The sequence below is a fragment of the Moschus berezovskii genome, chromosome 11 (assembly GCF_049115385.1).
Source record: "Moschus berezovskii isolate FMDL1 chromosome 11, NW_MosBer_1.0, whole genome shotgun sequence".
Taxonomy (NCBI): Eukaryota; Metazoa; Chordata; class Mammalia; order Artiodactyla; family Moschidae; genus Moschus; species Moschus berezovskii.
Window position 1 is genome coordinate 13,221,938 of NC_142470.1, and position 19,220 is coordinate 13,241,157.

At 40.7% G+C, this 19,220-nt stretch overlaps 2 protein-coding genes across 2 annotated transcripts; one reads left to right on the plus strand and one right to left on the minus strand.

Moving 5' to 3' along the window:
- Nucleotides 1-1,052: 1,052 nt before the first annotated feature.
- Nucleotides 1,053-1,992, plus strand: LOC129539260 (olfactory receptor 1J4-like). The gene is given in 2 exon segments (XM_055399685.1): nucleotides 1,053-1,537; nucleotides 1,539-1,992. Coding segments are annotated over 2 exon segments (939 nt in total).
- An 8,838-nt stretch (nucleotides 1,993-10,830) lies between these two features.
- On the minus strand, nucleotides 10,831-11,763 carry LOC129539580 (olfactory receptor 1N1-like). The gene has a single exon (XM_055400305.2). The coding sequence runs from the start codon at nucleotides 11,761-11,763 to the stop codon at nucleotides 10,831-10,833; it is 933 nt and encodes a 310-aa protein (XP_055256280.1).
- Nucleotides 11,764-19,220: the final 7,457 nt, after the last annotated feature.

The following is a 19,220-nucleotide window of genomic DNA, read 5'->3' on the forward strand; positions in this document are numbered from 1 at the left end:
GGAACCCTCTTACACTGTTGGTGGGAATGCAAACTAGTACAGCCACTATGGAGAACAGTCTGGAGATTCCTCAAAAAACTGGAAATAGAACTGCCATATGATCCAGCAATCGCACTCCTGGGCATACACACCGAGGAAACCAGAATTGAAAGAGACACATGTACTCCGGTGTTCATTGCAGCACTGTTTATAATAGCCAGGACATGGAAGCAACCTAGATGTCCATCTGCAGATGAATGGATAAGAAAGCTTTGGTACATATACACAATGGAGTATTTCTCAGCCATCAAAAAGAATGCATTTGAATCAGTTTTAATGAGGTGGATGAAATTGGAGCCAATTATACAGAGTGAAGTAAGCCAGAAAGAAAAATATCATTACAGTATACTAATGCATATATATGGAATTTAGAAAGATGGTAACCTGAACCCTGTATACGAGACTGCAAAAGAGACCTAGGCATATAGAACAGTCTTTGGGACTCTGTGGGAGAGGGTGAAGGTGGGATGATTGGGGAGAACGGCATTGTAGCATGTATATTATCATAAGTGACCAGTCCAGGTTCGACACATGATACAGGATGCTTGGGGCTGGGGCACGGGGATGACATGGAAGGAGGATATGGGGAGGAGGGAGGTGGGAGGGGGGTTCAAGAAAGAGAACACATGTACACCCAGAACGGATTCATGTCAATGTATGGCAAAACCAACCAATATATTAATATAAGGTAATTTGCCTCCAATAAAATAAATTTAAAAAAAAAGAAAATATAAGAAAATAAATTTTAAAAAATAAAAATAAAAAGAGCACACACACAAAAAGAAACTTCCTCACTATACTTACTAAAGGATTTTGACGTCAGTATTCAAAAGTTCAATATGTCACAACCTAAAAGTCATAAAGGGATATAGGATCAGAAGGTACAGAAGCAAAATAGAAAGGTACATTTTAACTTAACATTCCTCTGCTATGCTAGGGATTCATTTAGATCTGCCTGATTGTTGGTTTCTGTTTCTTTCACTGTCCTTTCACCCAGCAGAAAGAAGAGGAGCATGAGGAGGGAGAACCAGAGCAGCATATCCGAGTTCCTCCTCTTGGGGATCCCTATCTGGCCAAAGCAGCAGGGTGTGTTCTTCACCTTGTTCCTGGGCATGTACCTGACCACGGTGCTGGGCAACCTGCTCATCATCCTGCTCATCAGGCTGGACCCTCGCCTCCACATCCCCATGTACTTCTTCCTCAGCCACTTGGCCCTCACTGACATCTCCTTTTCATCTGTCACTGTCCCTAAGATGCTGATAAATATGCAGACTCAGGAGCAATCCATCCCCTATTCAGGGTGTGTAACACAGATGTATTTTTTCATATTTTTTACCAATTTGGACAATTTCCTGCTCACCTCGATGGTCTATGGTCGGTATGTGGCCATCTGCCACCCTCTCCACTACAGCACCGTCATGGGACAGGGGCTGTGCACCTTACTAGTAACTGTGTTCTGGCTTCTCTCCTGGGCCAGTGCCCGTGCCACGCCCTCCTCCTGACCCGCTGTCCTTCTGTGCTGACCACAGCATCCCCTGTTTCTTCTGTGACCTTGATGCCCTGCTGAAGCTCTCCTGCTCAGATACATCCCTCAATGAGCTGGCCATTTTCACAGCAGGAGTGGTTGTCATCGTCCTCCCACTAGTATGCATCCTGATTTCTTATGGCCGCATCGGGGCCACCATCCTGAAGGTCCCCTCCACCAAGGGGATCTGCAAAGCACTGTCCACATGTGGCTCCCACCTCTCTGTGGTGTCTCTGTATTATGGAGCGATTATTGGGCTGTATTTTTTCCCCTCACCCAGCACCTCCAGGGACAAGAGCACCATTGCCTCTGTGATGTACACAGTGGTCACTCCACTGCTGAACCCCTTCATTTATAGCCTAAGGAACAGGGACATGAAGGGAGCCCTGAAGAGACTCTTGCACAGGGCAAAAGTCTTGACTCAATGATGTTTGCTAGTCTTTGTAACAGCCATGTGTGTTCACAGAACCTCAGATCCTATATTCCTAGATTTGATCCCAGCATGGAATAAATACTCAATAAGTGTTTGATAGTTGAATTGCATTCCTTTACAATTTTTGTCTATTTCCTAACAGTATATTAGCATTAATTGTGAATTTTGAGTTTAATGTTCTTGATTTTTGATCTTGTCTATAAGGCTGAGAATATATAGCTGGTGGTACTTAGTCTCTCCCCTTATATCCTGGGAATTTATTTCTTTCTTAAAAATGTGTTTAATTAGTTATTCATTTTTTATTGGAGGATAATTGTTCTGCCATATTTTGTTTGTTTTTGCTATAGCACAGCATGAAACAGGTATAAGTACATATATACTCTCCCTCTTGATCCTCCCTCATTAGATTCCTAATGAGAAACTGCTCCATAGCACGGGAAACTCAGTGTGGTACTTTGCAGCCCTCTAGGTCATCACAGAGTACCACACTGAGTTTCCCGTGCTATGGAGCAGTTTCTCATTAGGAATCTAATTACACATTGTTGTGTACATATGTTAATGGTACTCTTTCAGTTTTTTCCACCCTCTCCTTCCCCGTGGGCAAACTATGTGAAGGTCAGGAGAGCCTGGTATGCTGCAGGCCATGGCAGTGCAGAAAGTCAGACATGTGACTGAATAACAACTCCTCCTTCAGCTGTGTATAGAAATTCATTCTCTATGTCTGCCTCTCTATTCTTGACTAATCAGTTCATCACTACCAGTTTTCTAGATTCCATGTATAGACATTAACATACAATTTTTAACTTTCTCTTTACTCTGTATGTCAGATCCAGACACTTTGTAGACCACATCCCGGCACATGGCACAATTATGTTACATTTTGTGACCGTATAATATTGTATTGTGTGTATGTGCCACATCTTCTGTATCTATTCCTCTGTCAATGGACATTTACTACTGTGTGTAAAATAAATACTAATGAGAATCTACTGTACAGCACAGGGAACTCTGCTCAAAGCTCTGTGGTAGCCTAAATGGGAAGGAAATTTTAAAGAGAGGGGTATAGATATATATACATATAGCAGATTCATTTTTCTGAGATCAGAAAATAACACAACAGTAGTCCAATAAAATATGCAAATATATTCCAATAAATTTTTTTTAAAAGTTTCTTTGGAACAGCAAATGCATTTTATTTTTTTGAAATCAAGGTTCTGGTCTTCTCCTTTTAGTGTTCATGACTTTTGTGTCCTATTTAAGAATATATTGACTACCCTACGTTTACCAAAGTTTTGTCCAATGTTTTCTTCAAAATAGTTTTATAGTTATAGTTTGTACACATTTGACCCATTTTCAGTTACGTTTTGCATGCGGTGCAGCACAAGAGTCCATGTTCACTTAAGACATATTGATACTGAAGCATGCTGGTACTATCTATTGAAACACTGTGCTTGCCACATTAGATTGCCTTGGTGCATTGTAAACTATTAATTGACCTTATGTGTATTGATCTATTTCAAAATATTCACTGTTCTATTGATCTATATTCCTATCCTCATGAAATTATTTTCATTTTGCTTGCTATCGAGTGTAAAATTTTGAAATTAGGTAAACTAAGTATGGCAGTTTCCTTTTCATTTTAAGATTTTCTTGTCTACCCTTTTGCTTCCGTGTCCAATAGCTTTGTTCATAGTGATGATTTCTTTTTTTTTTCTTACAGAGTTTTAATTTCTTTAATTTTTTTACACTTTATTATTATTATTTTTTAATTTATTTTAATTGGAGGCTAATTACTTTACAATATTGTATTGGTTTTGCCATACATTGACATGAATCCACCACGGATGTACATGTGTTCCCCATCTTGAAACCCCCTCCCACCTCCCTCCCCAAATCATCCCTCTGGGTCATCCCAGTGCACCAGCCCCCAGCATCCTGTATCATGCATCGAACCTGGACTGGCGATTTATTTCACATATGATAATATACATGTTTCAATGCCATTCTCCAAAATCACCCTCTCCCTCTCCCACAGAGTCCAAAAGACTGTTCTATACATCTGTGTCTCTTTTGCTGTCTCACATATAGGGTTATCGTTACCATCTTTCTAAATTCCATATATATTCTTTAGTATACTGCATTGGTGTTATTCTTTCTGTCTTACTTCACTCCGTATAATAGGCTCCAGTTTCATCCACCTCATTAGAACTGATTCAAATGTATTCCTTTTAATGGCTGAGTAATACTCCATTGTGTATATGTACAACAGCTTTCTTATCCATTCGTCTGCAGATGGACATTTAGGTTGCCTCCATGTCCTGGCTATTATAAACATTGCTCTGATGAACATTGGAGTGCATGTTTCTCTTTCAATTCTGGTTTCCTCGGTGTGTATGTCCAGGAGTGGGATTGCTGTGTCATATGGCAGTTCTATTTCCAGTTTTTTAAGGAATCTCCACACTGTTCTCCATAGTGGCTATATTAGTTTGCATTCCCACCAATAGTGTAGGAGGGTTCCCTTTTCTCCATACCCTCTCCAGCATTTATTGCTTGTAGATTTTTGGATAGCAGCCATTCTGACTGGCGTGAAATGGTCCCTCATTGTGGTTTTGATTTACATTTCTCTGATTATGAGTGATGTTGAGCATCTTTTCATGTGTTTGTTAGCCATTTGTATGTCTTCTTTGGAGAAATGTCTGCTTAGTTCTTTGGCCCATTTTTTTATTGGGTCATTTATTTTTCTGGAATTGAGCTGCAGGAGTTGCGTGTATATTTTTGAGATTCTTTGTCAGTTGCTTCATTTGCTATTATTATCTCCCATTCTGAAGGCTGTCTTTCCACCTTGCTTATAGTTTCCTTTGCAGTGCAGAAGCTTTTAATTTTAATTAGGTCCTATTTGTTTATTTTTGCTTTTATTTCCAATATTCTGGGAGGTGGGTCATGGAGGATGCTTTCTAAGGCCCACTTGACTTCACATTCCAGGATGTCTGGCTCTAGGTGAGTGATCACACCGTCATGATTATATGGCTCATGGAGATCTTTTTTGTACACTTATTTTGTGTATTCTTGCCACCTCTTCTTAATATCTTCTGCTTCTGTTAGGTCCATACATTTTCTGTCCTTTATTGAGCCCATCTTTGCATGAAACATTCCCTTGGTATCTCTAATTTTCTTGAAGAGATATCTAGTCTTTCCTATTCTGTTGTTTTCCTCTATTTCTCTGCATTGATCACTGAAGAAGGCTTTCTTATCTCTCCTTGCTATTCTTTGGAACTGTGCATGCAGATCGTTATATCTTTCCTTTTCTCCTTTGCTTTTCACTTCTCTTCTTTTCACAGCTATTTGGAAGGCCTCCTCAGACAGCCATTTTTCTTTTTTGCATTTTGTTTCCATGTCTTGATCCCTGTCTCATATACAATGTCATGAATCTCCATCCATAGTTCATCAGGCACTCTATCTATCAGATCTAGTCCCTTAAATCTATTTCTCACTTCCACTGTATACTCATAAGGGATTTGATTTAGGTCATACCTGAATGGTCTAGTGGTTTTCCCTACTTTCTTCAATTTAAGTTCAGTTGAGCTATTTCAAATCCTGAAAGATGATGCTGTGAAATGCTGCACTCAATATGCCAGCAAATTTAGAAAACTCAGCAGTTGCCACAGGACTGGAAAAGGTCAGTCTTCATTCCAATTCCAAAGAAAGGCAATGCTAAAGAATGCTCAAACTACCGCACAATTGCACTCATCTCACATGCTAGTAAAGTCACGCTCAGAATTCTCCAAGCCAGGCTTCAGCAACACGTGAACCATGAACTTCCAGATGTTCAAGCTGATTTTAGAAAAGGCAGAAGAACCAGAGATCAAATTGCCATCATCCACTGGATCATGGAAAAAGCAAGAGAGTTCCAGAAAAACATCTATTTCTGCTTTAATGACTATGCCAAAGCCTTTGATTGTGTGGATCACAATAAACTGTGGAAAATTCTGAAAGAGATGAAAATATCAGACCACCTGACCTGCCTCTTGAGAAATCTATATGCAGGTCAGGAAGAAACAGTTAGAACTGGACATGGAACAACAGACTGGCTCCAAATAGGAAAAGGAGTACGTCAAGGTTGTATATTGTCACCCTGCTTATTTAACTTATATATAGAGTACATCATGAGAAACGCTGGGCTGGAAGAAGCACAAGCGGGAATCAAGATTGCCAGGAGAAATATCAATAACCTCAGACATGCAGATGACACCACCCTTATGGCAGAAAGTGAAAGAGGAACTAAAAAGCCTCTTGATGACAGTGAAAGAGGAGAGTGAAAAAGTTGGCTTGAAGCTCAACATTCAGAAAACTAAGATCATGGCATCTGGTCCCATCACTTCATGGGAAATAGATGGGGAAACAGTAGAAAGAGTGTCAGAATTTAATTTTCAGGGCTGCAAAATCACTGCAGATGGTGATTGCAGCCATGAAATTAAAAGACGCTTATTCCTTGGAAGGAAAGTTATGACCAACCTAGATAGCATATTAAAAAGCACAGACATTACTTTGCCAACTAATGTCCGTCTAGTCAAGGCTATGGTTTTTCCCATGGTCATGTATGGATGTGAGGGTTGGACTGTGAAGAAAGCTGAGTGCTGAAGAATTGATGCTTTGAACTGTGGTGTTGGAGAAGACTCTTGAGAGTCCCTTGGACTGCAAGGAGATCCAACCAGTTCATCCTAAAGAAAATCCTGGGTGTTCATTGGAAGGACTGATGCTGAAGCTGAAACTCCAATATTTTGGCCACCTAATGTGAAGAGTTGCCTCATTGGAAAAGGCTCTGATGCTAGGGGGGAGTGGGGGCAGGAGGAGAAGGGGACGACAGAGGATGAGATGGCTAGATGGCATCACCAACTCGATGCATATGAGTTTGGGTGAACTCTGGGAGTTGGTGATGGACAGGGAAGCCTGGCGTGCTATGATTCATGGGGTCGCAAGGAAATGGCAACCCACTCCAGTGTACCTGCCTGGAGAATCCCAGGGACCGCGGAGCCTGGTCGGCTGCCGTCTATGGGATTGCACAGAGTTGGACATGACTGAAGCGACTTAGCAGCAGCAGCAGCAGCAAAGATCTGGAAATGACTGAGCAAATGAACGGAACTGAACAAAATATAAAGAATCAGTTTCGGGGGGCAGTCCTAAGATGGCAGATGAATAGGATGGGGAGACCACTTTCTCCCTCACAAATTCATCAAAAGAACATTTGCACACTGAGTAAATTCCATGTTTGGTACAATTCATCTGTGAAGCCGTCTGGACCTGGGTTTTTGTTTGCTGGAAGATTTCTGATTACAGTTTCAATTTCCGTGCTTGTGATGGGTCTGTTAAGATTTTCTATTTCTTCCTGGTTCAGTTTTGGAAAGTTGTACTTTTCTAAGAATTTGTCCATTTCTTCCAAGTTGTCCATTTTATTGGCATATAATTGCTGATAGTAGTCTCTTATGATCCTTTGTATTTCTGTGTTGTCTGTTGTGATCTCTCCCTTTTCATTTCTAATTTTATTGATTTGGTTTTTTTCCTTTTGTTTCTTGATGAGTCTGGCTACTGGTTTGTCAATTTTATTTACCCTCTCAAAGAACCAGCTTTTGGTTTTGTTGATTTTTGCTATGGTCTCTTTTGTTTCTTTTGCATTTATTTCTGTCCTAAGTTTTAAGATTTCTTTCCTTCTACTAACCCTGGGGTCCTTCATTTCTTCCTTTTCTAGTTGCTTTAGGCATAGAGTTAGGTTATTTATTTGACTTTTTTCTTGTTTCTTGATGTATGCCTGTATTGCTATGAACCTTCCCCTTAGCACTGCTTTTACAGTGTCCCACAGGTTTTGTTTTGTTTTGTTTTAATTTTCATTCATTTCTATGCATATTTTGATTTCTTCTATGATTTGTTCATTATTCAGCAGCATGTTGTTCAGCCTCCATATGTTGGAATTTTTAATAGTTTTTCTCCTGTAATTGAGATCTAATATTACTGTATTGTGGTCAGAAAAGATGCTTGGAATGATTTAAATTTTTTTGAATTTATCAAGGCTAGATTTATGGCCCAGGATGTGATCTATCCTGGAGAAGGTTCCGTGTGCACTGGAGAAGAAGGTGAAATTCATTGTTTGGGGGTGAAATGTCAATAATAAGTTTCTGACTACTTGTTTTTTTTATAAAAGGGCTCCAAGCAAGAGGAAGGCACGTGCCCTGAATAGTGAAGGGGTGACCAGAAACTCTTCATCACACACCCCTGAACAGATCCCAATCAAAAGCACTTCTTACTCAGATCACACTACCAAAATGCACAGTTAGAAATGACTTGTAATCCAGTGTGAATTGTTTTAGTGTCAATATCACATTAACCTTATTTGAATTGGGGACCTAAAATAATTGAAGGTTGAACTTAGAGATTGGGGTCTGGTTGATAGGATGTACCAGGAGATAAAGAAGTATGGGAATTCGAATACAGAGATAACTATTCTGGTTGTGGGGAACCCAGTCTCATCTTCTAGTCTGTTTGGGACCTGTAGGATAAATGTAAATCCAGCCACCCAACAGGGTTCTTATGTGCACTGCATTGTTACTGGGTTAAAATTACCTGAGGGTCAGAATGAGTAGAGAAATTGAGCTGATGGGGGCCAGTGTGAGCAGCAGGTTCAGGGTATCAGAGAAGTCATGGATATCAAGGTTGGTTGGATGCTGTGTTCAATAATCTCACATCCCAGCCCCTGTCATGTCCATGTGATCTGTCAACGTGAGCTTTAGAACCCTGCCAGAGATGCCGTTCCTGAAAGAGTCAATCATGAGGGGCAGAAGATATTTTCTTGCCAATTCGAAGGACAGAAATAACGCTAGAGGTTACTTGTTCAGTGAGACTAGACTATCAGTTCCCCATAGTCTGCAAAATAATAGATGTCAAGAGAATGAAAGGAGAGTCATTGATAAGAAGATGGGACAGAAGGACTCTGGGGCTTCAATAGCTCCAGATCTGATTATTTGAGAAGGTCCTTCTCATATCCATCCTCTGTGTCTGCATCTCTATTCCTGACCTGAAAATAGGTTCATCTATACCATTTTTCTAGATTCCACATATATGCATTAATATATGAATTTGTTTTTCTCTTTCTTCATTCCATATGACATGACAGACTCTGTGTCCAGTCCACATCTCTACAAATGAACCAATTTTGCTCCATTTTATGGCTGAGTAGTATTCCATTGTATATATGTACTACATCTTCTTTACCCATAAACTTGTCATTGAACATTAAGGTTGTTTCTGTGTCCTGGTTATTGTAAATTGTGCTGCCGTGAATGAATTTGGAGATTAGGACAGACATATATACACTACCATGTGTAAAATAGGTAGCTAGTGAGAACAGGCTGTGTAGTGCAGGGAGCTCAGCTTGGTGCTCTGTGATGGACTAGAAGGGTGGGAGGAAAGTCCAAGGGGGAAGGAATATATGTATACATATAGCTGACACACTTCGTTATATAGCAAAAAGTAACACAACGTTGTAGAGCAGTCATGCTTCATTACAAAAAAGGGAAAAAAAGAAAGCCTTTCTCACTGAGTCAAGGACCCCTAGAAAGACTATCCAGAAAGGAGATCTCAAGAGAACAGAAGCCCCGCCTCCAATCAGCAAACAGACGGAATTGTCAAGTACTAAGTTGAGGCATGCTGCTTGAAATGATTCGCATTTGTGCCTTCCACTGCTGAAGGCTGGGAGAATTTGATTCCATCAAGGATGCTCAGTAATGAAAATTAATTTAAACATATAGGTATATGAGACATTTTAAGGGAGACTGAGTATGAGAAACCAACTGCTTTGAGGAGGGGTTTTAGGTGGCCAGTGGACCCCCCCGTCACACCAGGGGGATGTAAGGAGTCAAAATTTTATGGTCTTTATTTTTAACAATAATATATTTAACGTGTTTAAGATTCTTAAAGGCAGAAGAAAACTTAGGTGCCCATAAAAAGGTTGTTTTTTTTTTTCTTCCTATCTCTGCAATTATTTAACCTGTGGTACCCCTTTTAGATCTGAAGACAAACCTGAAAGTAAATAAGGAAAAGTTTGCAGTGTTCACTCCTTTAGGTCACACAAAAGATGCTTGGCATTGAACATTTTGGCCCGTAAGTAGGGTGAAGAGGCAACCCATGGAACTCAATCATCTTTCCTGGTTGAAATTTCGGCAAACCATGAAATATAAAGTATCCAGCATGGAAACCTAACCATTGAAATATCAGTCTTCTGTCAGGGAAGTCTTTACCTATTTTGCATCTCCTAGAATGGACTTCTATTATTCTTTATTTCTTTTGTCCAAACTTCCACTTAGTGCTATAAACATAGAGATGAACCCCAATTTTTATGATTGACAAATTAACAACCTGGAATGAAAGTGTCATGAAAGCAAAGTCAATGTCTAGTTCAGGGTTCTATTCCCAGAACTTATTAAACCTCCCCCCACATAGTAGGTGTCTGGTGTATATTTGTTTAATGAATGGATCTCAAAGAAAAGATTTTTATACCTTTCCAGTGAAAGAGGGATGAAGATTGAAAATGATGCTAACAATGATAGCCATCATTTATTAAAAACATCCTATTACGAGCCAGTATACTACACACATTTTGTAGTTTATCTTAGTTAATCATCCAAGTCACATTATTAAATAGAAATTATATTTCCATTTTATCGATGAGAAGTCTAAGGTTCAGCGAGGTTAGGTAACTTTTACGACTCTTGTGTGGCAGATCAAAACTGAAGCCAAGTTTGACTTCAAGTCTATGTCTTTTCGCTGAAAGTTACTATCACTAAAGCTAAGAAGCAATAATTCTATGACTGAGGAGCCTCTTAAGGGCCACCTTCATGTCCTTGTTTCGTAGGCTGTAGATGAAGGGGTTCAGCATGGGGGTCACTAGAGTGTACACTGCAGCTGCTGCAATGTCCTTGTCTTCAGAGGCAACGGATGGAGGAAACAGATAGGCACTGAAGAGGGTCCCATAGAAGACACAGACGACACAGAGATGGGAACTGTGGGTGGAAAAGGCCTTGCCACTCCCACCAGGCGTTCGGACCCTCAGGATGGCAGATACAATGTGAATGTAGGAGATGACAATGAACATGAAGGGGACCATGAGCACGGTGCCTCCTAAGGCCAAAACCATCAGCTCATTGATGCGGGTGTCAGAACAGGACAGCTTCAGGACAGGAATTATGTCACAGAAAAAGTGAGCTATTTCCCCAACAACACAGAAGGATAGCCGAGCCATGAGGAGGGTGTGAGTCAAGGCAACAATGTGGGTGAGGATCCAACGCAGTGCAAACAGCAGGGCACAGACTCGTGGACTCATAACCGTGCAGTAGTGGAGAGGGCGGCAAATGGCCACATAGCGATCATATGCCATCACAGGCAGGAAGAAGCTGTCCAGATCAGCGAACATCAGAAAGAAGTACATCTGTGTGAGGCAGCCAACACAGGAGATGGTATGAAGTTGTGTCTGTACATTTACCAGCATCTTGGTTACTGTGGAGGATGTTAAACCCACGTCAACAAAAGACAGGTTGGCTAAAAAGAAGTACATGGGGGTGTGGAGGTGTGGCTCAGAGCCGATGGCCAGGATGATGAGCACATTCCCCGTCAAGGTGACAAGATACATACACAGGAAAATTCCAAAGAATAACTGCTGTTGCTCTGCTGAGCCAGATATTCCTCGCAGGAAAAATTCAGAAATGCTGGTTTGGTTTTCCATGACTCTGCTGCACCTGGAAGGTAGCAAGGAGAGTTAGAACGCTAGATTTCTTCTAGAACTCTGCCTATGCTATCTCTCAAATTTTTCCAGTCCTAAATCTCCCTTTTATTTCATTTCCATCCCCAATCTGGACCTCACCTCCAATCTGACCATACTTCTTTCTTTCCTCCTTATGAATATCATATTTTTTTTCTTTCCTCTCTCTTCCCTCTGGTCAATCTTATACAGACATGATTCTTTTAGGAAGTCTCTGGGCATATTCAGCTTCAGCCTTACAAAGTTTTGGTCTACCTCTGTAGCCCTGTATCAGTGTCATCATTTTTAGTAGTGTGGATCCACGAGTGATGGAGGTGAGCTAAATCTTCTACTCTGTTGATAGCTCCTGAATTCCATGAAAAATTGTTTTTAAAGCCTAACAATATCTCATTTTAGAGTGAAGGGCATTATTTTCTTATCTTTTCTTCTGAAGTAGAAACCATGGAGTGCATTTTTTCCCTGCCTTTCAGTTTTTGCCATTGGCACAGGGTCGTCCTGCAGCTAACATTTGCATCCACTTGTTACACGTCAGGTGCTCAACTCAGCGCTTCATACAGACTATCTGCTTTAGCCCTTAAACCAAGCAAGGAAGGAGAGATTGTTATGCTTAAGACTGTGCGTTGAAGAAAACTGAGGCTAAGGATACTTGAATCATTTGCACCAACAATTTGTAAATATTGGAGCCAGAATTAAAACCCATAGCATTAGATGCCAGAGACTGAATAATAAATCAATATAGATAGAACGTGGTCTTCTATTTATATTTTCTATTTTATTTTATCTTTTTGTATTTTATCACCTTTATATTTTATCTCTAAGTATTTCTATTTTAGAATCTTTAACCTCACTTGTGGGTTTTTTTATCTTATATACTTATTTTTCATAGAAGAACAATGAAATTTAAGAACTAGATAGAGCCTACAGGATGATATGGCATTCCTGGGTGACTCAGTGGTAAAGAATCCACCTGCCAATACAGGAGTCGAAGGAGATGCAGAGTCAATCCCTGGGTCAGGAATATCCCCTGGAGGAGGAAATGGTCCCCAATCCAGTATTCTTGTCAGGAAAGTCCCATAGACAGAGGAGCCTGCCGAGTTGCAGTCTGTGGAGTCACAAAGATTTGGACATGAGTGAGTGAGTGAGCACACACACACGCACACAAGATCCCCAAACGTTGGTCACAATCACAACCAAATGAGACGCTTTTCAAAAATAGACTCCTCAGACTTACCCAGATTTACTGAGTAAAATTTAAGGATATAGTCTGGTTACCCAGTTTAAATACTGGGTATTATTTAAAAACAAAAACTAAATTATCCTCAAGTATTTTAATGCTCAACAGAGAATAAGAAGGGCTTCCCTCATGGCTCAGATGGTAAGAATCTCCCTGCAATGCAGGAGACCAGGGTTCGATACCAGGGTCCAGAAGGTCCTCTGGAGAAAGTAAGGACAATCCACTCCAGCATTCTTGTCTGAAGAATTCCATGAACAGAGGAGCCCGGGGGGCTACAATCCATGGGTCACAAAAAGTTGGACACAACTGAGTGATAAACACTTTCACTTTTTCAGAGACTAAGAATAAATAATTTTGCTTAACTCTTCCATTTGGTTCACAGATGAATAAGCTAAAGTTCAAAAATAAAGCTAGAGGAAGATATGGTATGACAACCAGGATATCCAGCCTCTCTGACTAGTGCCCTTTCTGTTAAGTCAGTTATCTTTTTTATTATTTTTTTGTTATCAGTATCTAGCAGATCTAAATATGTTCTTATTCCTAACTTCTGTTCAAACTCCACACTTAAAGAAAAACTTACCCATAGATAGACAAGAAGATTTACTGAAACATTATTCATGTTTTGAAGTTAATACTTCATGAATATGAAGAATATCTGAACACTATTGCATATTTATTTATTCCTGAACCCTATACTAATTTAGGAGGAGAAGGAAGTGGCAACCCACTCCAGTAATCTTGCCTAGAGAATCCTGTGGATGAAGGAGCCTGGTGGGCTGCTGTCCGTAGGGTTGCGCAGAGTCGGACACGACTGATGCAACGTAGCATGCGTGCATGCATGCACTGGAGAAGGAAATGGCAACCCACTCCAGTGTTCTTGCCTGGAGAATCCCAGGGACAGGGGAGCCTGGTGGGCTGCCGTCTATGGGTCGCACAGAGTCGGACATGACTGAAGTGACTTAGCAGCAGCAGCAGCAGCATACTAATTTAGGAATGTATCTCAGAACTATATAACTTTTCCCAAGAGATCATAAAACCACAAACTAAGTTATTTTTCTCCTACTCCATCTTTCCATGGAGAATACGATGCCTCACAAATTTTGGACTCCCCTGACTGCACACACTCTAATAACCATGTTCTGGAAAGTGACAGACTCTTAAGACCCAAATGATTGTGTATCTCATTGAGAGGAGAGTGATACAGATTGAGTGACTAGACAGTTTTATGCTTTCCTGACTGCAGACCTTGCCTTTATAGAGGAAGTCTACTCATCCCCACAAAGCTTCTCAAGGGGACTGTAAGTTGTCTCCGGATGGAGTTGCATTTGTTTCACTATATTGGTCAGCGTGTGATGCCTGGATCAGGTTATTCCCTTAGTGCTCTCTTTTCTTCATCAATAGCACTGATCATTTAACATCAGAAAATTTTCAAAATCCTCAACAAAGAGTCTAAAACCCTCCATTGTAAACCCTGCTTTGTACCTTTTGTCTTTTTTTTTTTTTTCTTTCAAGGGCCTTATCCTTTGATTCTGTTGTCCTAGTTTTTGGTTCTTCTTTCCCTAGAAGAGTTTCTCATCCTTCATCCTGGCTATAACCTCAAAAAACTCTATATTTCTTAGAGACAAAAATGAGCGGCTCCAGATCCTTGGGCCAACCTCTGGCTTTGTCACCCCAGGGTGATAAGTTCCCTTTACTTACCTCTGCTGCTTCTTCACCTACTGAGTCTACCAACAGGTAAGAGATGGCTTGATGGAGAGAATTTTTCCAAAAGAAGGGCTTACTAGTTTGCAACTGTTTGTCTCATTTCTCTTCTTACTACTATACCAGTTACCAGGAAGAAGGCACTATGGTTATCCTTAATTTGGAAGGAAGGAGGAAAGAGCTCAGATTCTTCCTGACAGTCTTTGTGATGGGATTATGTGGAATCGGGCTTTAGGATCAAGAATAATAAATATAATTGGCAAATATCCAGAAACATAAGTCAGATTGCGAAACTGATGCTAAAAACAAGTTTAGGGTGAGGAAGGGAGAGAAATAAATGCCAGAATTCCCAGTAAGGAGCCCAAGAAATCAGCAAAAGATTGCAAGGCCAAGCCACAGCTAGGTGTGAAGGGGAAGTCAGAGCAATCACAGTTACCTTTGTCAACTGGAACAGAGAAGCCCAGAATGAAAATATTTAAGACTATCTGGGGGACATGGTACACTGACCCTACTCAGGTCTTCAGGAATTTGAAATATTTTATATTTAGAAACCTGAACAAGGGACTCAGAAATGGAGAGGGCTCATCAGACTAATAGCAGGAAGAGGCTGAACAGGGCTCTACATTGGCCATATGTAGACAGGGAGTCATGGGAAAGAGTTCCCCAGAGCCCTGTTAGAACAGTCATAATTGCCCAGTTCTCCTCTGTATCTCATATAATAGATCAAATTAGTAGTGTTGGCTTCATTAAAACAACTTGGAAGCTTTACTTCTTTCTCTTGTTAAATGGTAGCATTAAGGATTGGTGTTATTTGTATTGATTTGTAATTGCAATCCATGACAAAAATGCCCCTTTCTATGTAAAGAAGTCTCCTAGCTGCCCCCTTGCAACAAGATTCCTGCCCCTAAGCTCCTCCTTCAAAGAAATCCAGAAACTGCCTGTATTCACATGTGCAGTTTAGTGGCATACGATATGCTTAAAGAATTCTTGAACTTCTGGTTAAAGATGTTAAAGATTAGAGCCATGCATTCAATTTTACGGTCCCCCCAAACCTACTAAAAGTAAAGTGACTTTTTAAAAAAGACATAAAACCCATGAGGGCAGGGAAGAGTGGAAAGCCAACAATAGTAAAATTTGAAAACTTGGAAAGCAGAGGGATGAACAAAACGCTCTTTCTTTCCTCAACTTGACTAAATGTTAGACAGTTTTTTCCTGACTATAGACTGCTGACCTCCCATTTTTTAGAACATCTACTTTAGAAAAATTGTGTTTTAAAATTCTTTCTTTGCCCTTTTAGGCTGTAAATCTCCCAGACTCTTGTCTGTTATACTAGTTCTTATACCTTAGGAATGTCTTTCTCAAGGTTCTGGGAGCTATCCCTTTGAAATGTAATTATCAATAAAGATAACACCCCTGTCACCCAGTCTCTGTGAAAGGGTAGGAACCTAACTTCAATAGATGCCAATTAGCAAGCATATTAATAGATGGCCTAGATCTCGGACCTACCTTCTTTATAACATCCTCCAGTACTTTTCCACTAGCTAATCCAAACTCCTATAAATCCCCCTGCCTTTTGTTTCAGCAGAATTGACTTCAGTCTGTCTCTCCAATTGCGGTATTTTTGAATAAAGTCTTCCTTGATTCTTTAACTCCACGTGTGTAATTTATCTTTGACAGTGCTGAGTGGGTTAACAGGCATGAAGAAGCTAGATACTAAGCTGGCGGGAGATGAAATAAAATAATAAATTTTGTCAATACTGAAGAATCCACAATAAAAACAGAAATTGGGAGCTCTGGGTATATGAAATAAACTCAGAGGTGATAGCTATTTCAGAAATTGAATCTCTAGATTCTAGTTTTCACTCCTCACTACTGGAACACTGTCTTCTTCTATCCTAGCAGAAGTTGGTAGTCTTATTTTCTGGAGAAGTTGTGAGTAGGAGTTGTGACATAAAATTCAGATTAGTGAATTATATACAAAAATGAGAATTACATGACTATGTGCATGCTTGCTTCCGTCACTCAGTCATGTCCGACTCTATGCGACCCCGTGGACTGTAGCCTACCAGGCTTCTCCGTCCATGGGATTCTCCAGGCAAGAATACTGGAGTGGGTTACCGTTTCCTTCTCCAGGGGATCAAACCCGGGTCTCCCGCATTGGAGGCAGACGCTTTAACCTCTGAGCCACCAGGGAAGCTTGCTAAGTTCAGTCATATCCAACTCTGTGCGACCCTATGGACTGTAGCCCTCCAGGCTCCTCTGTACATGGGGATTCTCCAGGTAAGAATCTGGAGTGAGTTGCCACGCCCTCCTGCAGGGAATCTTCCCCGCCCAGGAATAAACCCACCTCTTTTGTGTTTCCTGAATTGGCTGTGCTGTGCTTAGTTGCTCAGTCGTGTCCTACTCTTTGCTACCCCATGGACTGCAGCCCGCTAGGCTCTTCTGTTCATAGGGTTGGGTTGCCATGCCCACCTCCAGGGGATCTTCCCAACACAGAGATCGAACCCAGGTCTCCCGCATTGCAGGCGGATTCTTTACCGTCTGAACCACCAGGCATTGACAGATGGGTTCTCTACCACTAGCACCACCAGGGAAGCCTTTGCATGACTGCATGTGCGTGTGTGTGTGTGTGTGTGTGCGCGCACGCGTGCGTGCATCAAGTCATCAGTCATGTCCGACTCTTTGCGACCCTATGGACATAGTCTGCCAGGCTCCTCCCTCCATAGGATTCCCCAGGCAAGGATACTGGAGTGGGTTGCCATTTCCTTCCCCAAGGGATCTTCTTGATTCAGGGAGGGAACCCACCGATCCTGCATTGGCAGGCAGGTTCTTTACCACTAACACCATGTGGGAAGTCCTTACAAGACAGAGAATGAGATGGCTGGATGGCATCACTGACTCGATGGACATGAGTTTGAGTGAACTCCGGGAGTTGTTGATGGACAGGGAGGCCTGGCGTGCTGTGATTCATGGGGTCGCAAAGAGACACAACTGAACGACTGAACTGCCATCCAACCATCTCATCCTCTGTCATCCCCTTCTCCTCCTGCCCTCAATCTTTCCCAGCATCCAGGTCTTTTCAAATAAGTCAGCTCTTCACATCAGGTGACTAAAGTACTGGAGTTTCAGCTTCAACATCAGTCCTTCCAATGAACACTCAGAACTGATCTTTAGGATGGACTGGTTGGATCTCCTTGCAGTCCAAGGGACTCTCAAGAGTCTTCTCCAACACCACAGTTCAAAAGCATCAATTCTTCGGTGTTCAACTTTCTTTCTTTCTTTCTTTTTTATCTATTTATTTTAATTGGAGGTTAATTACTTTACATTATTGTATTGGTTTTGCCATATATTGACATGAATCTGCCCCGGGTGTTCTTGTGTTCCCCATCTTGAACCCCTCTCCCACCTCCCTCCCCATCCCATCCCTCTGGTTCATCCCAGTGCACCAGCCCCGAGCATCCTGTATCATGCATCGATTCATTTCACAGATGATAATATACATGTTTCAATGCCATTCTCCCAAATCATCCTACCCTCGCCCTCTCCCACAGAGTCCAAAGCTTTCTTTATAGTCCAACTCTCACATCCATGCATGACCACTGAAAAAACCATAGCCTTGATTAGATGGACCTGTGTTGACAAAGTAATGTCTCTGCTTTTTAATAACTTTCTTTCCAAGGAGTAAGTGTCTTTTAATTTCATGACTGCAATCACCATCTGCAGTGATTTTGGAGCCCAGGAAAATATATACATGACTATATATGACACCAAATGATGAATCCTAAAACCTACAGACCTATATTATGAATACAGAATAGTGTAAGAATTTCTTTGACATTCAAGTACCTGAACAGGAAAGAACTAAGGATACTGGCGTTGGACTTCCCCCGAAAGTTTTCCCAGCCAGATAATCCTACAGTGAAACTCAAGTCGATAGCTCCTTCTATAAACACAGGGATTCCAGACAGTTCCAGTACAAAATTCATTGTAGTCAGCACTTCAAATTTATATGCTTTTCACAAAATTATCAGTTAATAGGATATTCAAATAAAAAAATTAATGTGATCCCGACCTCATGCTGTATAAAAAATCAATTCCAACTATATTCATACACAAATAAAGGACAAAACAACAAAATTTTAGATGAGAACACAAATATCTTCCTAATCAAGAAGTACGTCCTAATATCTTAAATAGAACACAAGCAGAATAACTGAAAGTAAATAAATAAGTGGGACCATATTAAAATTAAGAACTTCTATTTTTCAAAAGGCACCAGTAAGAGAGTGAAAAGTCAACGCACAGGCAAGAAGTAGACAGGTGTCATGCATGCATTTCACAAAATATTGTATACCAGTATATATAAGATCCTTTTCAAATCAAAGAATAGAAAGAAACTCCAAAAGACATTAAAAAATATAAAAATGTAATATCAAATATTTTTTAAAACACATGAAAATGTTTTCAACTTCATTAGTCATCAGAA